Raw genomic sequence first — 20,119 nt, 5'->3', positions numbered from 1 at the left:
GACACCAGTTGTTCCGGGTTCCCCCGTCCGAGCGATGACTTCTCCCTGCAGGCGGTTCTGTGACGAGTCTTGGTCGTCCGCCCTCACTTCCCTTTCCCCCTGGTTATGGAGCTGCTCCCCTTTTATGGACTCTTCGGTCACCGTTCCCACTCACATCCCTTGCTTAGGGAAAAGCCGGCCAAGTAATGAAACGGCTTCCTGGAATCGGCGGTTTCGTGTGAAGTCGTGATCGCCTTCCCTCTTCCCATCTGTCTCTTCAGTTTACGTACCCTGCTAGCTTCCGCAGGCCACGGCTACTCCCTGCTTTGGGAAGAGTCGGGAAAACAGGGAAATTGCTAAAAAGAGAGTTTTCTCCGCACTATATCTTCGTGCTAGACGTTGGTTCCTCAACAGTTGACTTAGCTCTGGGTGGGGGCTTTCAAACAATGTCGTGCTGTCCATTCTTCCAAACGGCTGCTGTCACTCCAGGGGTGCTCATACACACACAAAGAAGATGCTCGTAGAAGTATACGACTGGCCTGCTCGATGGGCACATCTGGAGAGCCCATTTAGTTATTCTAGGAACCTCACTTCCTAGGAACATCACACAAATGACCCGCTTCGGTGGCACGTTTTGCTTATATTTCACATACGTGATCATTGGAACACACGCATTCAAGGTAAAATGCTGTCACCATCCCCAACGTTCCTTGTAAAACACGTGTGTTCTGTAGGGTATGAAGCACGTGTGCAACAGCGTGTTTCAAATATACATGCCGCTGGAACCAAAAACTTAGTTTATATGCAGCTATTACCTGACCAGTAGCACTCCACACAAGGTCAAGTACACTACACAGGTGTGGTCATTTAATAACATATTTTAGCACCGTTTAATGAGTGCCTGCACAGGAGACAAATCAAACCTGGAACCTCTCCCAGACTCGCACGAACTGAATAACCACCGCTGTTATACGACGCAAAAATTATAGCGAAGGGCTTCAATACTTATTGGACTATTCTGACCTTGTGTTGTATTCTTGCACACTTGCACATTCAGATTGCCTAGACCAGTGGAGACGGGAGGGGACCAGTGTTTTTTTAATCCTTGTTGTCTCGATGTAAGATAAAAAGGTAGAGGGAAAGACAGCTATACTGGCGACGAATAAATATTCGAGTGAGAGCAACAATAGACAAATCCAAAACCTGGCTTGGAACACAGGAGTGACATGGCATTGTTTCCCTTCGAAATCACACAGGAGATATTCTTTTCACAACTTCGCGACTTCAACGTTTCGCAGTGTAACACTTTTTGTCAACTTTCACACCTTATCAGTGTTCTAACTAGCGCGGTTCAACACGTCCGCAATATGTGAGGCACTGACAGCGGCATTTAATCCAAACACACTGCGATACCCGCGTAGAAGAGCCTGCTGTGCCGAATCATGCCGTATCCCCACTAGAGCCCCGCTGCAGCGCCATCTACAGTTCGATCTCCAGGCGAATACTTTAGTGCTAATGAGAAGAACACTGAAAGCTAAACTCTGCAGCGCCTGCTTCGTCAATCATATCCATTAATCACCATTGTCATGCATCTTATCTGTCACCGAGAAGTAAAGGACAAAGAGCGACAAAAAGTTTAGTCTAGAACACGGTGAAAGATAAGATATCTCTAGAACCATCTCTTGAAGATTCCGTAGTTCACGTCTGCAGTGTCAGATTTAGGTCCGAAAGAGCACTAATGCGAGCAAGTTGGGTGCATACATTAACAGACATGACAGAGGAAAAACGAAGGACGAACACAGCACAAGTAGTTGTGGTGCTCAGTCATGTCTGTTAATGGCAGATTTAGCGTTTGCTATCCGTCAAGTGTCTTGCGTGATATCCATTCTGACCGCTTTCCGCGGTGTTGCTGAACAGGCACACGGAGGTCCCTCGGCGATACGACAACGCTTCCTGGCTTCCCAGCAACCGGTCACGTGTACTCCACAGGTATGTCAATCCAAATGTAAATCTGGAAAAGTATTATTGTATTTAAAGGGTCGGGGATTACGCATTAAAGAAGTTTCGAGTATTGTGAGTTAACGCCCTCGTGGACGGAACAATCGAAATTCCTGCCACGGAAGAGTTTGATATACAATACTTCAAAACTTCTTTAACACGTGTTTGCCAGACTCCAAGCGGAATGGTAATGATGACGATGGGACCCAGTAGAAGAACAGCCTATCTTCTGAATAGCGGGTGATCCCGGCTCTCGATTTCATCCATCAGGGTCTTACATGCTTCGCATATCCTGGCCGTGAGCGATTAGACAGATTTCTGCACAATAATTGAACCTCTGTATGCAATAAGAGGATCCGCCGAAAAACCCCAAACCGAGAAAACTCCAAGTGAACATTTGGTAAGGTGATTGCCGCTTGTATTACTCCAATAACGCCAATGAAACGTGTAGCGTAGAGGTCCTGACAAAAGTTTACGGAAAGCGCGAGCGGTGTGATTTTTCTTAAGCGCAACGCCCTAGCGGCGGGCGGAAACAGGCTCGTTCACTCGTTCCCTCTGGTCGACGAGTGTCCCTGTTAGCGACACACCGCTGTAGTTCCGGTTGCATCATCACTTCAAGGAAAACTACCGCGCTGTGTCGCTACCAACGCCGCACTTGGCCAACCTTCTGAAGGAGTGAACTGGCCTGCTTCCGCCCGCCACTAGGGTATCGCGCTGAAGAAAAAGTACACTGCTCGCGCGTTACGTAAACTTTTGTGGGGATCTCTTCACGTGCGCATCTACCCCGATGTCCAGGACTCTCTTCAAATCCGCGTATGCGGTGGATGGGGTGGGGGGGGGGGGGCAAAAGGGAGCCTGCTCTTCTTCCTAGGGTGTCAGCACGTTTGTTAACGCAGTCTGCCTTGGTGGACCGTGTCGTGGAATATGGCCGAACGGTCGCGGGGCAGCATGGCTTGCAATACTGCTCCTGGAAAGATTTTTTCCTGTATACTCTACTCTACATGCATGACCTGTTGACATTGTTTCACGTAAGGTCTGCGATCTATAGTAGAAGGAGAAGAAAATCTAGGAGCGTGACTTATTCCCATTTTCGATATAACGCCGCGTACACAGGGTTTTGGTGGCACAAAAATTTGAACGGCGATTAATATAATTAATGCTGCCGAAATGCGATAGCATTAGACGTATTCTCTTATGTATTTTATTTTTTGCGTTCTATACGTTTTCTTGTCATATGTTCCTCTTATCACCACTACAACACCACCACCGCCACACACAACCACATTACACCAACACCACCACATCCCAGCAACCACCCACTATCTAAATCAAACTATATACTTCTCTTCTCATATCCAACTCCTTATGTCTCAACTCGAGGCTTCACACAACCATCCGACAGACAGACGCTTCACACAACCGACAGACAGACGGTCACGATTTTCCAACTTGAGGGTTCTAATGCTAACGCATTAAAAAGGAAAATTCTACGAGTCAAACTTGTTGGCTCAGCTATGGTAATCTGATGAAGTCACCTTTGTGTAGTGGAGCAGCTATGACCAGGCTCATTGTGCTGTAAAATGAGCACGCTCTTGGAAATAATGTCCTATATATGACCATGATAGTATGACATACCATCATGAGGTATGAATGCATACGTTTTCCCGGTTGCAACGCCCGCTAACTCTGACAACACAGTCATGTAAGGTTGGAAGAACATGTCTCTCGAGCGGAGGTCGAAGTTTACGTCCGCATAGTAATCAACCACTAAGCTACACGTGTAGAAAAGAGACCCGTATGACTGTCCGTCTCATTGACACATACGCGTTTCCCGTTTCTTACCGTCCCGTAGTAGGCCAATGAATTGCTATACGGTCGTAAATTTTCTCTGGTAAGTACATACTGACGCTTCGATGCCGTTGCAGCACCAACATTGGAAAGGGCTTATCCCCGTATTGCATGCAGAGGTTCACTTGAATAGAAATAAGAGAAGGACGACCATGGGGCAGCGAATCGAACACTGGTTCGTAAACACCCGTCTGATGTACGTACGGAACAATAGTGTGTTTAAGTCAGTATTGTATCCGCTACGCGAAAAAAGTAGCGTAATACCGAAAAGTAACGCGATACTTCATGCGATACTTCTTAGGAAAGAAACGAACAGCATCGTTGATTACGTACTTCAAACGCCTCAAAATAATAAATAATAAAATAAAATAATAAATCGACGTGCAATGCAGGTTACACGTAGGTCGCCTGAAGGCTATAATTTGGAAAACCATTTTTACAGATTTACTAAAACCCGCTTTCGTCGATATCCCGCATATCTTTTTCTCCTCGCCTAAAGCAAACAAAGCACAAAGCAAACCTACCGCTAAAAGCTCTACAGCTTTGTTACAAAAAGAACTGAGCTTGCCCGGAACGAAAAGTTAGTAAACATTCCTTGGTGTGCATTTTCAAATTGGACGTTGACTTCTTTGACGCAGAGATAAGCTTTCGTACCGAGACGCATAGTAGACATCTCAACACCACGCTACCGTTCCCTCCATTGCAGCGGACAGGAAATGGCAGCGCTCAAGCACCTAAGCGTACGTGGGGCAATGCCATGTGGACCCAACCCTGTGTTAAAAGTAGCAGCTTCATGATTCATAGCTAGCGGGGACGGCTCCACAATGCACTAGGAGTGACCTCAGTTTGCGGACAACTCCAACCATACACCGATTCTCCAAGAAGGTTAATCCCAAATAGGGAACACATGGGGGCACAGCCTCTTTGTAAGATAATGACCTCTGTGCCCTCCTTTCCGGCTTTTTGCCGGGTCTTCGTTGAATGGGCCGTGATATTGGGCAGCTTGTTCGAAGGCAGGCAGAGTGGAGGCTTGATGTAGGTCGAAGTCGAGTTGTCGCGAACCTGAGCTCGGGAAGTAGCGGTAGCGGTAGCGCTCAAAGACTGCGCTACAGCAAATTTGTAACAGAAGTGCTTCTTTCGTTACCAATCTAAAAACGTAGCGCGATCTCTACTCCGCTACCGAAAAAAAGTAACGGATACGGTAGCGCCGCCACTAGTAAGGCTCTACGTACCACACTGGTTTTAGTATACCGTTGGTATCGTCGCCGTAAAGTTACCGTGCCTACCGGAACCAATGACAGCGTGCGTGGCTCAGATTCTAATCTGTTGATTGGGTGCGGTAGACGCTGTAGCCTTCCGGGCTTCCGGTAGCGGTATACTGTGGAAGAATGTCGATCCTTGGTTCCTTCCTTTTTTTTTTTTTTTTGTAACACTGAAACTCAAACTCAACTCAATCGTTGCATGTTCTTCTAGGTGATCGTATGCCGAGAAGGGGCTATATCGATGTTGAACCTGCTCTGACTAGTCTGATGTTTTCCTACGCTGAGGCAACATTGGCATACTTGACAGTTAATGCGTACCTTTACAATTACACCCAAGCCACAGGACAAGACAGCTACCAGTTCAAAGAAAACCTTATTGCAGGCAAGTACATACAGCTTCACTCTCTCTATTTACCACACACATCGAGGGCTCTGCATGTTTGCCGTGGGGCGGTATGCTGCATGGAGAGCGATCGTGCGTCCTGGGCCGACTGCGCAGAGAACTGCACCGACACACGTCTTAAGACGTCTGAGAAAATATCTGAGAAAGTTAACAGAGCCGCTGCACGGATTCGAGACCGAGTCACCTCTCAGTCATGATGCCACTTTCGATAAGGGCTGACGCATACAGTATAATGCTCTGGCAGCGTAAAATGTTACACGTAGGTCATTTTTTATATGCCAACTGTCCTTGCAATATGTAAGTGCCCGACGAGGACTTGGGGTGCGGCGTGCACTATTCCTCATTTGAAGGCTTCCTGATTTCTGTGCCAGAAAATATGTCCTCGAAACCCTCAAATGTCCTCAAATGCAAACGAAGTGGGCTTTGCTGCCATGCCCAAGTTTGCTTATCTGTGCAAGTGGTGGCTGCTCATATACATTTTCGACTAAAAATCTATTTCATTCTGACTGTTTCACCCCAAGAATTTAGTTAAGTGAATACCACACTGTAAGAAATAGTCGGCGGCACCAGTAGAGTAGACAAACATCTCTAAACGGTACGCTAAATAAGAGTGAAACGAGTCCAAGTTCCCCGAATGAGTGTATCAGAAGTGTAAGGGGGCAAAAAAGGGTGAGGAAGGGAATGATTGTCCAGTCCTCGGCCGTCAACCTTCACCATTATAACTTATTATACCATTATAACTAACTGATTAAATGTCAGTAAGGAGCAAAGTTCGCGGTTGAAGTTATGTTCCTGAACGAGGAACGTGCTGCTAAAACAGCAGAAAACAAGTTTGATAAATACGAACTGACAGGCCACGCTTCTCTTTCGTATTAATGCAAGATGAATTTCGCGAATCCTATTTCAAATGAACTTCACCCGCCCTGTTGTTACAATCTGATCTGATTGTAATTTGAAATTATGAGAGATTGATTTGTGAACCGGAATTTGACTTTCAACCCAAAGGAATGCTGCGATGAAAGATTATGGAAAATTGGAGACAAGTTAAGTGCAGTATGCACATTGCGCAGACGAAATAAAGTTAGGGAAAAGGAGCACAAAGAAAGTGCAATAATTGCTAGAAAGCAAGCGAGCTGATAACTGGAATTCATCACGGTAAGAACCCATGTCGTCCCCCTGTGTCGGGTTCTTGGCGTGATGAACAAAAAAAGCATATAATGCATAACAAAGTTAGAGCCAGCTGTCAAAGCTCTGTACCACGTGACATCTGTTTGAAGAGTATATCTGTTCAGAATATATTTAACATACATTGATGCAGAGAGTGTTTCTTTTTTTTTTATTCGGCACTGTTTTTTTCTATAAAAATACTATTAGAGGTGCATAAATTTCGTTTCGCAGTTGCGTTACACGGCCAGGCTGACGGCCTGTAGGACAGCGTATGCAACTACTGGACAACTAATTAGCTACATTTCATTAATTGAGTTATTATTTAGATATTTTCTGGGAAATGCGAGATGGCAGAATTGAAGCCAGTCTGTATTCAAATCCATCGCCCTTATTAAACACCTAAAGAAGCGATCGTATCTTGAGATATAGATTTCCAAATGTTGCTATTCAAATGAGCTGAAACCAGAACTACGAACTTCTCTAGCGCAGAAAAGACACGACCTTGTCCTTATCTGGGCCCGGTCGTCTATCTGTCCAACGGATGTCCTCCTCTGTAGCTTAGTCGGTAACGTGTTCGGTTGCTTAGCTCAAGATCGCGGGTTCAAACCCGGGCGACGACGGTAGCCATGCGAGGAAGGTAAACATTGCTTCCAGCACGGTGTGTCGGAGATTTCGTGCGCATGTCAAAAGAACTCCAGGTGATGGATATCATCCGCAGTCCTACCCTGCCGCACGGGCAACATGTCGCCATACGATAGGCAGTCAAACCTTACGTGTAACGTCACGGCACCATTATTATTTTTTTGTCCAAGAGATGAGCGCGTACTCCAATCAGCTCAATCGTTCCAAAGCATGTGACCCTCTCACGTGGTATGACCGTCGCTCTTTCTGCGCTCGAGCAGTTCGTAGTTCTGGTTTTCGGTTCATTTCCATAGCAAAACTCGGAATTTACGAGGTACGTTCGCTTCTCAGGGTGTTTAATATGGACGATTGATTTGAATTAAAACTGGCTCCAATTCTGCTATGTCGCATTTCCCAGAAAGCGTCAAATTAATAATACTAAGTTAATTAACTATGCTTAGCTAGTTAGTCGTCCAGTATAGTTCCAATAGCTGTTCTACAGGATGTCCGCCTGGCTGCATAAGCCACCTGCTAAAACTAAATTTATGCAGCTCTAATAGCCTTTTATAAAAAAATTGTGTCGAAAATAAATAAAAAAAACATCCGGTACATTACACACCAAAATTTACAAGTATACCGAAAGTATACCGAAAATCGAAAGTATATCTGCACGGAATCAAGAACGCGATTAGTTGCAACAGCTGATACATACAGGGATTTTTTTTTTTGTCCGATACAGGTTTTAAATAAAAACTTGCGAGAGCAGCAGAGATGAGTTTATGAGTTTTCTGTAGGCATGCATTCTGTCGAAGAGAGCATGTAAATACTAGATGACTGATTACCAAAGAAATCAAGACTGAACTTTTTTTAAGTAGAGACTTTCGGGAAAGTGTGAGATAGCAGAATTAAATTCATTATTTAAAATCCCACCTTCTTTAGCAAAAGTCTTGAGGGAGTATGTACTATATCCGTCACCCTCTTCTATGCGATAGTCGTGCCGTTGCACGTCTGAGCGTGACCGAATACGGCAAGTAGTTTCATCACAACCACCACCACAATGGACTCCAAAGGCCGTGTCCTTCTTGCGGTCTTGACGCGCTTGCTTTCCGCTTACTTGTACAGAAAAATGTCGTGATCGATATCTCTGAGCACGTGTTCATTTCAGGACATTTTAAAAAGAGGGTGGCTTTAAATAGAGATTGGCTCAAACCCTGCTATCTAACGTTTCCCTGAAAGACTTTACTGAAAAGTTAATGAATAATATAAAAGTAACTAGTGAATTAAAATCATCTCATGGCTTATTTATCGAGACACTTACAAATATGCTGTGTACGGGGATGTTTGCTAGTGAAAATTAGTAAAAAAAAAATAAGTTCAATGATCTGTCCCCGTCATCTATTGGGTATTGGCCATGCTGAGGGGTGCAACATGAAAGTCGAACGCGTTTCGTCAGGTCTGTGTCTAGCCTTTTACCCCAACAATGTTGTACTGTAGTTATCACGCTAAGAGTAACGCCATGCAATCTCCTTCCTCGTAGCATATGAAAGGCAGAAGGCATTCAGGGCCAGAGACGGTTCCTATGGAAGCTATAGTGGTGCCGACAACGAACGGAGTGTCTTTCTGACAGCGTTCGCCGTACAGGCTCTGGCAGATGCGTCAAGCGTCATGAATGACCCCACTGGTATCAGCGACGCCGAAATCGCTCAAAGCATACAGTATTTGAAATCCCTGCAGGATCCTTCCACAGGTTGCTACAGGGAAACGGGTCAAGGAAATCCTGCATTTATGGTTTGTATGGCTGTACCTCGGATTGTGGAGAGAGCAGTTCGTGGCCATGCTTCTGGCAAAGAGGCCGTGACCAAACTATATACAGGGTGCATAATGCGAAGGAGAGAGCAACGGAATTTAATTGGCAGTCGTCCTGTGGAAGTCGGACTATAATTTGCATCGTCCCTAATTACTAAAAGTTAAGATTGACTACATTATTTTAATATACATTTTAAGGCAGAGAAAAGCAACAAATTCGTTGCTCGCTAAGTGCCTATAGTAGGTGGAATTTTAAATACCACGCGCGAAAATAATCTGACACACCTGAGACTGTCGTCTCGTAAATTGCATTTTCTTAATAGCTTCGTTTAAGTTGCGTTAACCACCCTTTATGCAGACGTATGAAATCCATTCACTGGTGTACCTGTGGCCACCACAGTGCCATTATCTATTGCAACATCATGAGATAACATGTGAAATTTCTTCTGTTTTTTTTTTTTTTTCGCAATGACGTTAGGACCGGGTCCCATAGCTTTATGCGAGCAGCAGCAGCGGTGCGGCAGCAGCAACACGGCAACATGGTAGCAGAGCAGCTTTCTGCTGCCGCTGCTCTGCTGCTGGAGGCGTCCCATAGCTTCGTTTTGAATTAGTGGCAGCAGCGGCTTAGGAAACACAAAACGTGTTGGCAACTGTGTCATTGTTTACATTTCGTACATTCCGAAGGCGTACGCAGCGGCTAAGCCTTTTAGTGCACACACCTAGGAACGCAATCCTAGGTGAAAGGCGTTTGTGTGAAAGATATATTGTGGATTTGGAGCTCATAAGTGAACTTTAAGATGAGTGTGGTGGTGGTCTGAGCCTCGTATTACCTGATTGACTCTTCGCTCATGTGTAGTCAGTTTCATGACATTCAACGTAGGTTCGTCCTACTGCTGTGCAGAACAGTCCTAGCTGTGTTGTGTGGAGATTCTTCTACGGGATTTTGTCGTATAAATATTGCCTCGTTACTATAGTATTCGACATTTTGATTTACGGTGGTCAAATGCGTACGTTGCTCTTAGTGAAATAAAACTGTCTAACGAAAACAAAGGCCCCTTCTGCTAGTACTCACTGCTTTCTGCCTGCTTTCACAAGGAATGGGTTCATTATCTATCTCTATCGAACTTTTTTTTGTTGTCTGAACGTTGTCTATCTCCATCTAACCCTTTTCAAGGGTCAGTTTCATTTACAACCGCCTAGCAAGATCTTGGAATACCGACCACAAGAAATTTGTTCGGTTTGGTTTTCACACGGCATGGATTTTCAGTGCTTGCACGTTATCACGTCACGGGTTTTGAAGTACTTTCCAGAAAACAAGCGAACATGTAGCTACAACTGGTACACAACATATGTATCACGTAGGTTCGGTCGAACACTTTATTGAACTTTATGAACTGAATTATGTCCTGAAAGCGCACTTCACGCAGTCCCGATGATTGAACACTCGCTGCAAACTACTGGCAATCACAAGCGTATCCAGGTCTTCAGAATCAAATCGCAGAACAACCAGAAACAAACCTTCTGCCTCACTCACCGCCCTGCTAACCCTAAACACCGTCGAACGAGAACAATACCAACCAGCCTCCTGATTGGCTTTCGAGACCGGCTGCTCAGGCTGCAGAGCAACAGGGCAGCACAGCAACGGCCGTGAGGCCGACAACGGCAAGCCCTATCACCACCACCACCACCACCACCAGCACAGCAACAAAAAATTCGGATACGAGAGCAGCAGGGAATTTCTGCAGCTCGGCAGCGCTGCTGCTCTCGCCCAGTGCTATGGGACCGCTCGTGTCGCTGCAGCACTGCTGCTCCGCTGCTGTTGCTCTGCTGCTGCTGCTCAAATCGAGGCTATGGGACCCCACCTTTAGCCTGATCCCTTGCGCACTGCACATAAATACCTGACGAACAGATGCTGAGCGAAGCGAAGGGAGTGTTGCTTCTTTTTTAATCTTCTGTGAATGCTGTTCAGCATTTACATTCAGATTGTTCAAAGTTACACTAGACGACAGATATAGGGCAAAGAGAAAACTTTAGACATGTACACGTGGGGAAGTTAACGAAATAAAAAAAACGTACGTAAGAGGACATCATATTGATTGTGTCGTCTTTCAGTGATATTTTTAATCGGCTTAACAACGTGTGCATAAAGGAAGGCGGATGTGTGCATTGGATTACTGATTCCAAATATCTTCCAAATCCATAGAGTCCGGCGCATTTGACTCTGTACGTGGGGCTGTCGGTTATCAGAGTGAGAGAAAAGGACTACGACTTCTACAAGAGCGTCGCGCAATGTGTGGAAGCACAACCCACGCTCAACAATCACTCGTTGGCAATGTACGCCTTCCTGTCTGCAAGAATAGGAGAAGAAGCCAAGGCCTCTGAACTCATCGGCACACTCCTTGCTAATGCTGACCATTATTGTAAGTTTGATTCCATTACGTTTTATTTCTTTATAATCGGAAACAGTTATCGGATACAGCTTCGTAATATTTCCGCTCTGTCAGATTACTACACCTACTGGTCTGCCAGTACATACAACGAACAAGTGGAAACTGCTGGATACGTCCTACATGCCATGTTCCAGATTGGCCAGGACATGACACCCGCAGCACCAGTGTCGGAGTACTTGATTGAACAGTTGAACGTCGGTGGAGTAACGCCTTACACAGAGGTATGAGAGTGCATCCTATCAGTCCCCAGCGGACGGTTGCTTCTCTTACATGCAGCAGCGCCGATACGGTTCCATTGAATATCGTTAAGATGTGTACCGTTGATTTTTAGCATGCATCGATTGGGCGACAAATGTGTAACGTGTTGGCAAAGGGCAAGTGTAGCATGTTGAAGATTACAAACCGGAGCCCAACATTAGCCATGGGAAAAAATAAGAAACCTAACTGTTCTTAAAATATGCGTCTCTGTTGAGCCTGTTTTGCTATCACACCTTACCTTACCCGGGAACGCACGTCAGCCTGCAGACTCTTACGTATGTTAGCCTTTATCACAGTCATGTTCAGCGGCTGACAAGCAGTCTTGTTTACAACTGCACAGGTGGCTACCACGCAATAGAGGGAAATCATGTCTGCCTTCACACCATTGGGAGAGGTTGGTGAGCTCCTCGTAGCTGGCCTTGTCCTTTTGCGGGGCACCGTAGTATCACTCGGTTGGATGCAATCCATATTGGCACTGCAGGCGGTGCACACGCACACATAGTGACAAAGGCAGTCACGAAAAGTGGAATTCGGGGATATGTCTCGAAGCTACACGCTCACGAGGAATAGACCTGCACGACCCGCTCTTCAAGTTGTGCCAACGGTTGCCAGATTTGGCTATAAGTAGTCAACTTTCGCTACTTTCGGTTTCAGCTGGCGCTGTAATATCGAAGTTTGCTATTCGGAATACTGAGAAATACTGCGAAACAGAAAGAAAATGATTTTTTTTTTGTTTTTTCAAGCGGGGGTTTGTCTTTTGCTCAACTATGGTGACATACCGTACCGAGAAGGGGCTGGCATGCAGTGCTTTGAAGACGATAAGAACCAACTAAAAGTGTCTCGTCCCTCAGTGTTTCAGCAATATAACGTGGGTAATCTCTTTCCGCATGTGGCATGGTTTGTGCATTACAGTGAAACTAAACACCTCACACATATACAGGGTGTCTCACTTAAATCCCCGGGCTAAATAATTTGCGAACCGGTGCACCAGTCGAAGAACTTTCTTTTTTACAAGTATCTGTCGGATACCGCCTACAACCTGCGCACCGTGTGAATGAGTGGGAGGCGCTCATTATTTAAATTAAAATGAGTTTCGTGAAAAAACGTAACTTCTAAAGCAGGGCGCCGTCGCCATTAAAATGGGTATTATCCCTTTGGGGACCTTCAGTGAACACCTTTTGGAGAAAAATCTGCCACCAAAGCGGGTCATTTGTTGCAGTAATTAATTGGTTTCGGATTACATATTTTTGTCGCGGCTGGTCGCGGCGAAGTGCAAAAGGACGTAATTCATTGGTGTAATTCATTGGTGTAAGGACGTAATTCATTGGTGGACATGGGAGTGGAAGAGCGTCCTTTTGCGCTTCACCGTGACCAGCCGCGACAAAAATATGTAAACCGAAACCAATTAATTACTGCAACAAATGACCAGCTTTGGTGGCAGATTTTTCTCTAAAAGGTGTCCACTGAAGGTCCCAAAAGGGGCAGTACTCATCTTAATGCCGACGGCGCCCTGCTTTAGAAGTTACGTTTTTTTACGAAACTCATTTGAATTTTTATTTAAATAATGAGCGCCTCCCACTCATTCAGACGGTGCCCAGGTTGTAAGCTGTATCGGACAGATACTTGTAAAAAAGAAAGTTCTTCGACTGGTGCATCGGTTCGCGAATTATTTAGCCGGGGGATTTAACTGAGAAACCCTGTATATTTCCTGTCGGGAACAATATACCTCTATTTTGATTACAATGATCCGATTACAATTGAGTCGATCCTATCAATGGTTAGGTAAATCATTGCTGAAGTTCAGTACTGGCAGGTGCTTGATCAGTATGCGGTACTGACCAGTGTTGTTTTTGTGAGCTTTAGATGTTGGTAAGTAGTAGGTAAGAACACGTATTATGAAGTGTTGGCTCACTTTTCGGCTACAGAGAGCCTTGCTTAGTTGGCTACAATTTGCCTACGCGAGATTGGCTACATGTAGCCTTTGCCATCTGGCAACTCTAATTGGTGCCCTCTTCAGGGTCGGAGCTTCGTCGCGCCGAGAGCTGCGTCTGTTTTCTGTCACAATTTGCTGTCATTATTTGCTCACAAGCTCTATAACCACTCATCAATAAGCGGTCTACTGGTAGCCAGGCATAGTTCATGGTAGCCCTAAACAATGTGTATAACCTCGTAGTTATTTGAAAAATCCCTTCAGACGTGCTGAAGCATGGAAAGACGGTTCAAAGTGAAGAATAGCCGATGGACCCCTAGAGACATGTCTCTATATTGCTCACCGTTAGTGTGTCGTGCTGCAACACTCTGTCTTGTAGCTTGTAGAGACTTTATAGCCGGTTACGTTTTTATTTTTTGAATGACGGATATAGTGAACCGTTGTAGGCGTATGCTGTTGGCATCCATGCACTGTACCACTATGTCCTTGAGACCACGTACAGACCTCACGTCTCGATGATGCTCACCCTATCCACTACAAACGGCTATAGCACCCCTCGTTCGGTTGACTTCATCATAACTGACGAAAACAAGTTCGAGTACCAGGTAAGTGATAAAAGCCAAATGGCGCCGAGGATCCGCCAAATGTTTCTTACATGGTATATTTTTCTTTTTATTCCCATGTAGCACCGAGTCCTCGAAAACTCAACTGCCACTGGGTTTCTAACCACGATTCGTCCAGGAGGGATTGGCTGTGCTGTTAACTTTGTGAGCGTACCTTTGTAGTCGATTGTACTCGATGTTGCTTGTTTTGCTCGAATCTGCGTGATGACTTTCCTGCTGTTGAGAGGTCATTTATCATGTCCGCAGACTCACTCGCATGAACGTCACGGACTTATTTCTGCGGCGCGATTTGTAAGGTTTGCACTGATTTTATCTAAAGACACATCTCACACACCATACTCTCGCCGGCCTTGCTGGCTCAGTCAGTAGCGTGCCCGTCAGCTGATCCCAAGATCCAGGGTTGAAACCCAGCCGAGGACAGTGGCAACTTGGTGAAAGGGTATAAGGACACGCCGTCTTCCGCGAGGGACGCTAAATAAGGTGCGCTGTGTGTCGAGATTTCGGCGCACGACAAAGAACCCTCAGGGGAACAAAATTAATCCACAGACCCGACCACTACGGCATCGCTCGCGCTCACAGCTATCTCGCGAGTCGCGACGTAAAGCCCCGAATTATTAATGGACCATTTCTGGGTACGCGTACGCGCATGCCCAGCCACTTCTGTTGACGCCATGTTTGTTGACATAAAAGTAAGCTGTAGGGTGTGATGCGAGTTGGCGAAGTTTTTTCTCGCAATGCGTATAATGTGTCAACTGCCGAAACATGAAAGGCATAAATGTCGGTGTATGGTTCTTCCGTTTCCCACCGTAAAAGTATCACCGAATGAAGCGGGAGCTTTGCATTCGCGCCGTTGGGCGCATAAAGAAAGGTCGTTTCGTGTGGATGGCGACGAAGAACCCACGTGTCAAGCTATCCGTCCCCTACATCTTTCTCTTTGCCGGTGTTGGCGCATGCGCTTTGAAGCTTCTCGCAATGCCTGTATCGTGTTGCGTCGAACTCTACGAGCGTCGCCATGATAGTTGGCATGAAAATAAGGCGTGTTATGAATACACCTCAAGAAATTTTCGTGTGGTTTTTTGTGGTGCATCACGTGTTGCGTGCTTCCACAGGATCAGGCTATACCATTCAAAACAAATGTTATCCTGATACATCCTCAAAAAATGCCAGCTACGCCCACGTTGTGTTGAATTGTCATCATGTCATCATTGTCATCCATTAATTAACATCATATTCTGAATGCGCGTTTAGATCAGTGTTGTGGATATGATTCTACGACTGCTAGATTTGATTTAGATCCACACTAGACGCGTGTGGATTTGATTGGGATTTAATTGGCGGCCAATTAATGGGTAGGATTTGGGTTGAATCACGTTTTTTTAGAGGGATTTGGATTGAACCTGTAGTTACACGCTACAAAGGACGAAGAAGTCCTGCACCGCCGTGCTCCACATGGTGCGAGCTTAGCTCGTTCTCAAAAGGAATGCCCTGCCATATAGACTGCCTTCACACGGGCCAACTTTCTCCACTAACTGTGACCAACTTTGGAGTTGGTCCGATTCGGCCAACAACAACGACCGCGACCAACTCAAGTTGCTCCGAATCAATCGCCGACCGAAAACTTCAGAAAGTTGGTGGTGCTCTAGCCAATGAACGAGAGGGGTATTGCCACGTGACTACCGATTGCGTGATGTGATTTCGTTCGTGCCGTACTACCTAACACGGGTTCAAATCCTGCATGCGTAGCGGAGAAATAATTTTATGTTATTCCACCCCTCCCACACACACAAACATACCAATAAGCATTTTTTTTAAGATAATGATGATCTTTTGGCGAAATAAGCAAGCCGCATCTTGACTTGTTGACTGAAGTTGGCGCCAAGACCTGTCCTCCCTCAAGGCGGTTTGGGTCCTTCATGGACCCTCCCTGCCGCTCGCTTACTTTGTCAAGCCGCAGCCTGCTAACTTTAACTGCGCCTGGTTGCGATATTTTCGCTCGAGATTGCACTTAATATGTGCTTAGCAGTATGGAAACGCGACATTTCTTAGCGTCAGAGCTTGTAATATGTGCCACACCTGTCATCTGGCACTAACGCTCGTGCAAAATCCCTGTAAAGAAATTGATGACGCATCAGCTTATGTAAAGCCAAGCCAAGGCAAGATTCTGAGTGTCATACAGAAAGTTGGCATGTGTGAATGCGCCCGAAGCGGACAGTGAGAGTGCGGCGATCACAGGACGAAAGGTGCCGTCCAGACGCCCCGTTACTCTATGAGACGCCCGCCCGGTCGCGGCATTCCTTTCCTCAAGGTCGCACCGTCATTGGTTCTTAGGGAGTGACGTTTTCTCGTTTTTCCAGAGAGGGAATTCCGGCATACCCTCAACATCCGGCGTGTCCTCTTGTCGTGTGTTCCGTCGAATAACAGTGAAACCACGTCACTCTTTCGCCTGGGATTTTCGGTACTGTGGTCAGTGGTCCACGAGGAATGAAATCACACTATATTTTAAAAATCGACTGAAACAGATGCGGCCGTCCCTTCAAATTATTTTGTGGGAAACGTTGTTCCACTCTAAATGCAGATAACATGTAGCAAATCAAAAACTCTCTCAATTATATTGGATGGGTGCCCGTAACTGTGACTGAGTTACATTTTAGTTTCAGTACCTTAACTGCTTTCCAGTCATGTAACTGTAAGTGTAACTTAGAACCTGTTGTGTAACTAACAAAGCTCTCAGGTTACGAACGGACGGCGACGATGCGCGAATAGCTGTTGCGAATACATATTGATATTTCAGCCGCGACTGCGTCTCGTTCCGACTTAAAAGCTGTTTGCAGCAACAGCGAGGGCATGACAATATTTTCCCAGTAGTATTAACCTGTTTCCACTCGTATTCGGTGACCCTAGGGAAAAGCATAAAAATCCACCTTTTTAAGACACTTAATTCGAGTCAAGCGGTCATACTCACTTCTGACAATTACTTCATAGGACTGTATAACCCACTTGCAGAAACAGCATGTGTGCTGCACTCTCATAGATCTTGGTAAAAAAGCACAATTCTAAAAACATCGCTTACAACAAGAAAAAAAAAACGCACAAAAACAAACGCCCCGCATACGAGTATTCATGTAATGAGACGAGACGTAAAGACAGCTGTACTCCGAAGCGCGGTCAAAACAATAAATTATTATTCGACAGGTTCCACTCAGGTCATTCCATTTTCCAGGTATAATTTCATGTTATGTTACACCTTTGTATAGGTGTGCATGACATTGTGTCCTCCACCTCTCTCTGTTGGTCAAATATACAATTATTCATCGTTCGTTAGTCTTGATGTGAGACGCCTGCTACACCGAGATATTTAGAAGAGTAGCGGATCCCGAGCGATTTTTACACGACGAAGCCACTCCTAGGTTTTTCAGTTGAAGTATTTCAGGGAGCCAACTTTCCGGATCTGGAGGCGGATTTGTTAAATCCAGATTTAACATGAGGTATGATTTAACATGGAAAATAGAAAACGGGATTCAAAATGATTCGTTTTGCCGACGCAAATTGAAATCCGGACTTGATTTGGATTGGATTTACTGTTATCGGTAAAACGAGGATTTGGTTTGAATCCGATTTATGTCGTCAAATCCACATTACTGATTTATACCCCTGCAACACGTACGTTTCGATGGCAGTTGAAAGCGATGATAATCGATAACCGGACGCTGCTGCGCGGTCACTTTTGATTGCCATTAAACTGGATGGTCAACAACTCGGTGGTGACTCCAGATACATGATTGCAGCTGTCGATGATCATGGAAAACTGCAGGTGGCACTCTCGTACCTAGCGAGCAAGCAAGCGGTAAGGAAAAATTTGCAATAAAGCGACAAAGTTAGTAAACACAATTAATAAAGTACAGAAGTATGTGTAATCTGAGCGGTCAAGGGAATGAGAAGCATACAGGGTTGCCCAGAAAACGTGTCATTGAACTCTAATTAAAAAAATTACGCCACCTAGAATCATGCGGTCAACGGCATTTGTTCTTACTAGGTTTTTGCCACCTCCTGCTCTGCATGTCATGTAACGTGGGTTTAATTTTGTAAATGTTTGCGAAGTGAACTCTAAAATTTGCCAAGTAAAGGTTACTTTCGTAACCCACCAACATGCAGAAATTTGTGCAGAATTTACTCAAATTCATGATAATTGACAGTGATATTCAGGACCTATCCTATCGGGAAAAATAGCCGAACGTCATGCTTCTCCGGGCACTTGAGCATAACGCGCGAGGACTTCTTGAGCGCAATCGCTGTCAGTTCGACGAAAGGAGGTTGGAAACCCAGCCCACAGAGTGATAGCAGAAAAAGTCACAGTTCCTGAAATTCGGAGAGGGAAGGTATGGTCCCAGCCGAAGCCTGACGCGATAAGCTATGTCTGTGTTATGTCTTTCTACCATGCTGGTGTAGGCTGTGTTTTCAACCTCCTTTCGTCGGACTGCAATGATTTCGCTGAAAAATTCGTCGCGCGCTATCCTCTGGGAGCTCCGTAGAGCATGGTTTTCGGCAATTTTTTCCGACACGCTAGCTCCTTAATATTCCTGTCAATTGTCAATAGTTTGAGTAAATTCGACACGCTCTTCACATTGGTGGGGTGAAACAGTGACCTTTACTTGGCAAATTTCCGAGTTCAGTTCCCAAAATTTACATAATGAAGCTTTGGTTACATGACATGCACATCAGGAGGTGCCAAAAACCTAGTAAGAACAAATGCCATTGAACGCATGATTCTATGTGGCATAGTTTTTTTTTATTAAAATTCAGTGACACGTTTTCTCGCACACCCTGTATATTTACTTGTCTACTCTTCACCACTGCGCCCGCAACGTCACGCATGCCCAAAACACCCGCCGTCTCCTTCCATGACACCAACGAAAAGAAGCAAAATCTAGACAAATGAATATTAAAAACGGTGCTTAAGATCCAAAATAATCTTTTGCACTCAGTGCTTCTATGTGGACATGTTTTATCCTACAAAAACTTACGCGCTGAACTCGCTTACCACGCGTGGTGCCATCTGACGTGTGACGTGTCAGTTTCTCCACGCGCACATCGAATCGCCCGTGTAGCAGCGGTCAAGCATCAATAAACATCGGAATGTCGGATGGTCATCGCTTTCGATGACCATCGAAACGCCCGTGTGGCAGGGGTACTAGATTATAAGTTCGCGTTACTAAAGAAAAAGTAAAGAGCGTAGTCCATACATTTACGTACGGAGGCCCCTGGCATATGGAGATTTATGTTTATGTGAAGGAGAAACTGCCTCGAGCAATAAAAAGCGAATTTAATTGATCATGTTTAGGGCTATTCTCTGTTTAATATTCCTGTTCCCTATGCATGGATGTTCTTTTTTTTTTTTTACTTTTTATGGTTACTGCTACACTCAAGGTCTAGGAAACCGAAGAAAACTAAATAATTTCCCTCAGCTCAAGTACAGCCTCAACGTGAACAGCTTGCCATCATCGAACACCTTTCAAGTGAACGCAACGACAGTTTCACCAAGCGATTGTTCTGCGGCAGATGTTGCCATCTGTGTCTGGTAAGCTGGACGCAAATTGCTAAACAAACTTTATGAATTGATTCAAAGATATTGTTAAGTTAAACCACATAGCAAACTTCACAGTACACGCCTTCTTTTATTTCATTTTTTCGTTAGAGTGTATACTGATGAGAAGGACCCGCAAATTTAGGCACTAAAAACGATGGAAATAGGCAGCCATTTAGGCCAATAAAATGCA

General features: G+C 45.2%; 1 protein-coding gene across 1 annotated transcript in view; it reads left to right on the top strand.

The window, feature by feature from the left end:
- The window catches only part of LOC135387397 (pregnancy zone protein-like), a 45,976-nt gene that overhangs the window by 11,869 nt on the left and 13,988 nt on the right, over window positions 1-20,119 (top strand). The window contains exons 5-12 of the mRNA XM_064616610.1: window positions 1,897-1,968; window positions 5,299-5,469; window positions 8,816-9,066; window positions 11,288-11,504; window positions 11,589-11,755; window positions 14,169-14,327; window positions 14,409-14,489; window positions 19,808-19,920. Of these exons, the coding sequence (XP_064472680.1) occupies window positions 1,897-1,968; window positions 5,299-5,469; window positions 8,816-9,066; window positions 11,288-11,504; window positions 11,589-11,755; window positions 14,169-14,327; window positions 14,409-14,489; window positions 19,808-19,920 (1,231 nt within the window). The remainder of the gene's footprint in view (window positions 1-1,896; window positions 1,969-5,298; window positions 5,470-8,815; window positions 9,067-11,287; window positions 11,505-11,588; window positions 11,756-14,168; window positions 14,328-14,408; window positions 14,490-19,807; window positions 19,921-20,119) is intronic.

The sequence above is a fragment of the Ornithodoros turicata genome, chromosome 3, assembly GCF_037126465.1.
Source record: "Ornithodoros turicata isolate Travis chromosome 3, ASM3712646v1, whole genome shotgun sequence".
NCBI classification, from domain to species: domain Eukaryota; kingdom Metazoa; phylum Arthropoda; class Arachnida; order Ixodida; family Argasidae; genus Ornithodoros; species Ornithodoros turicata.
Note: the sequence above shows the minus strand (reverse complement) of the source record. Positions and strands in the feature narration are given on the sequence as shown.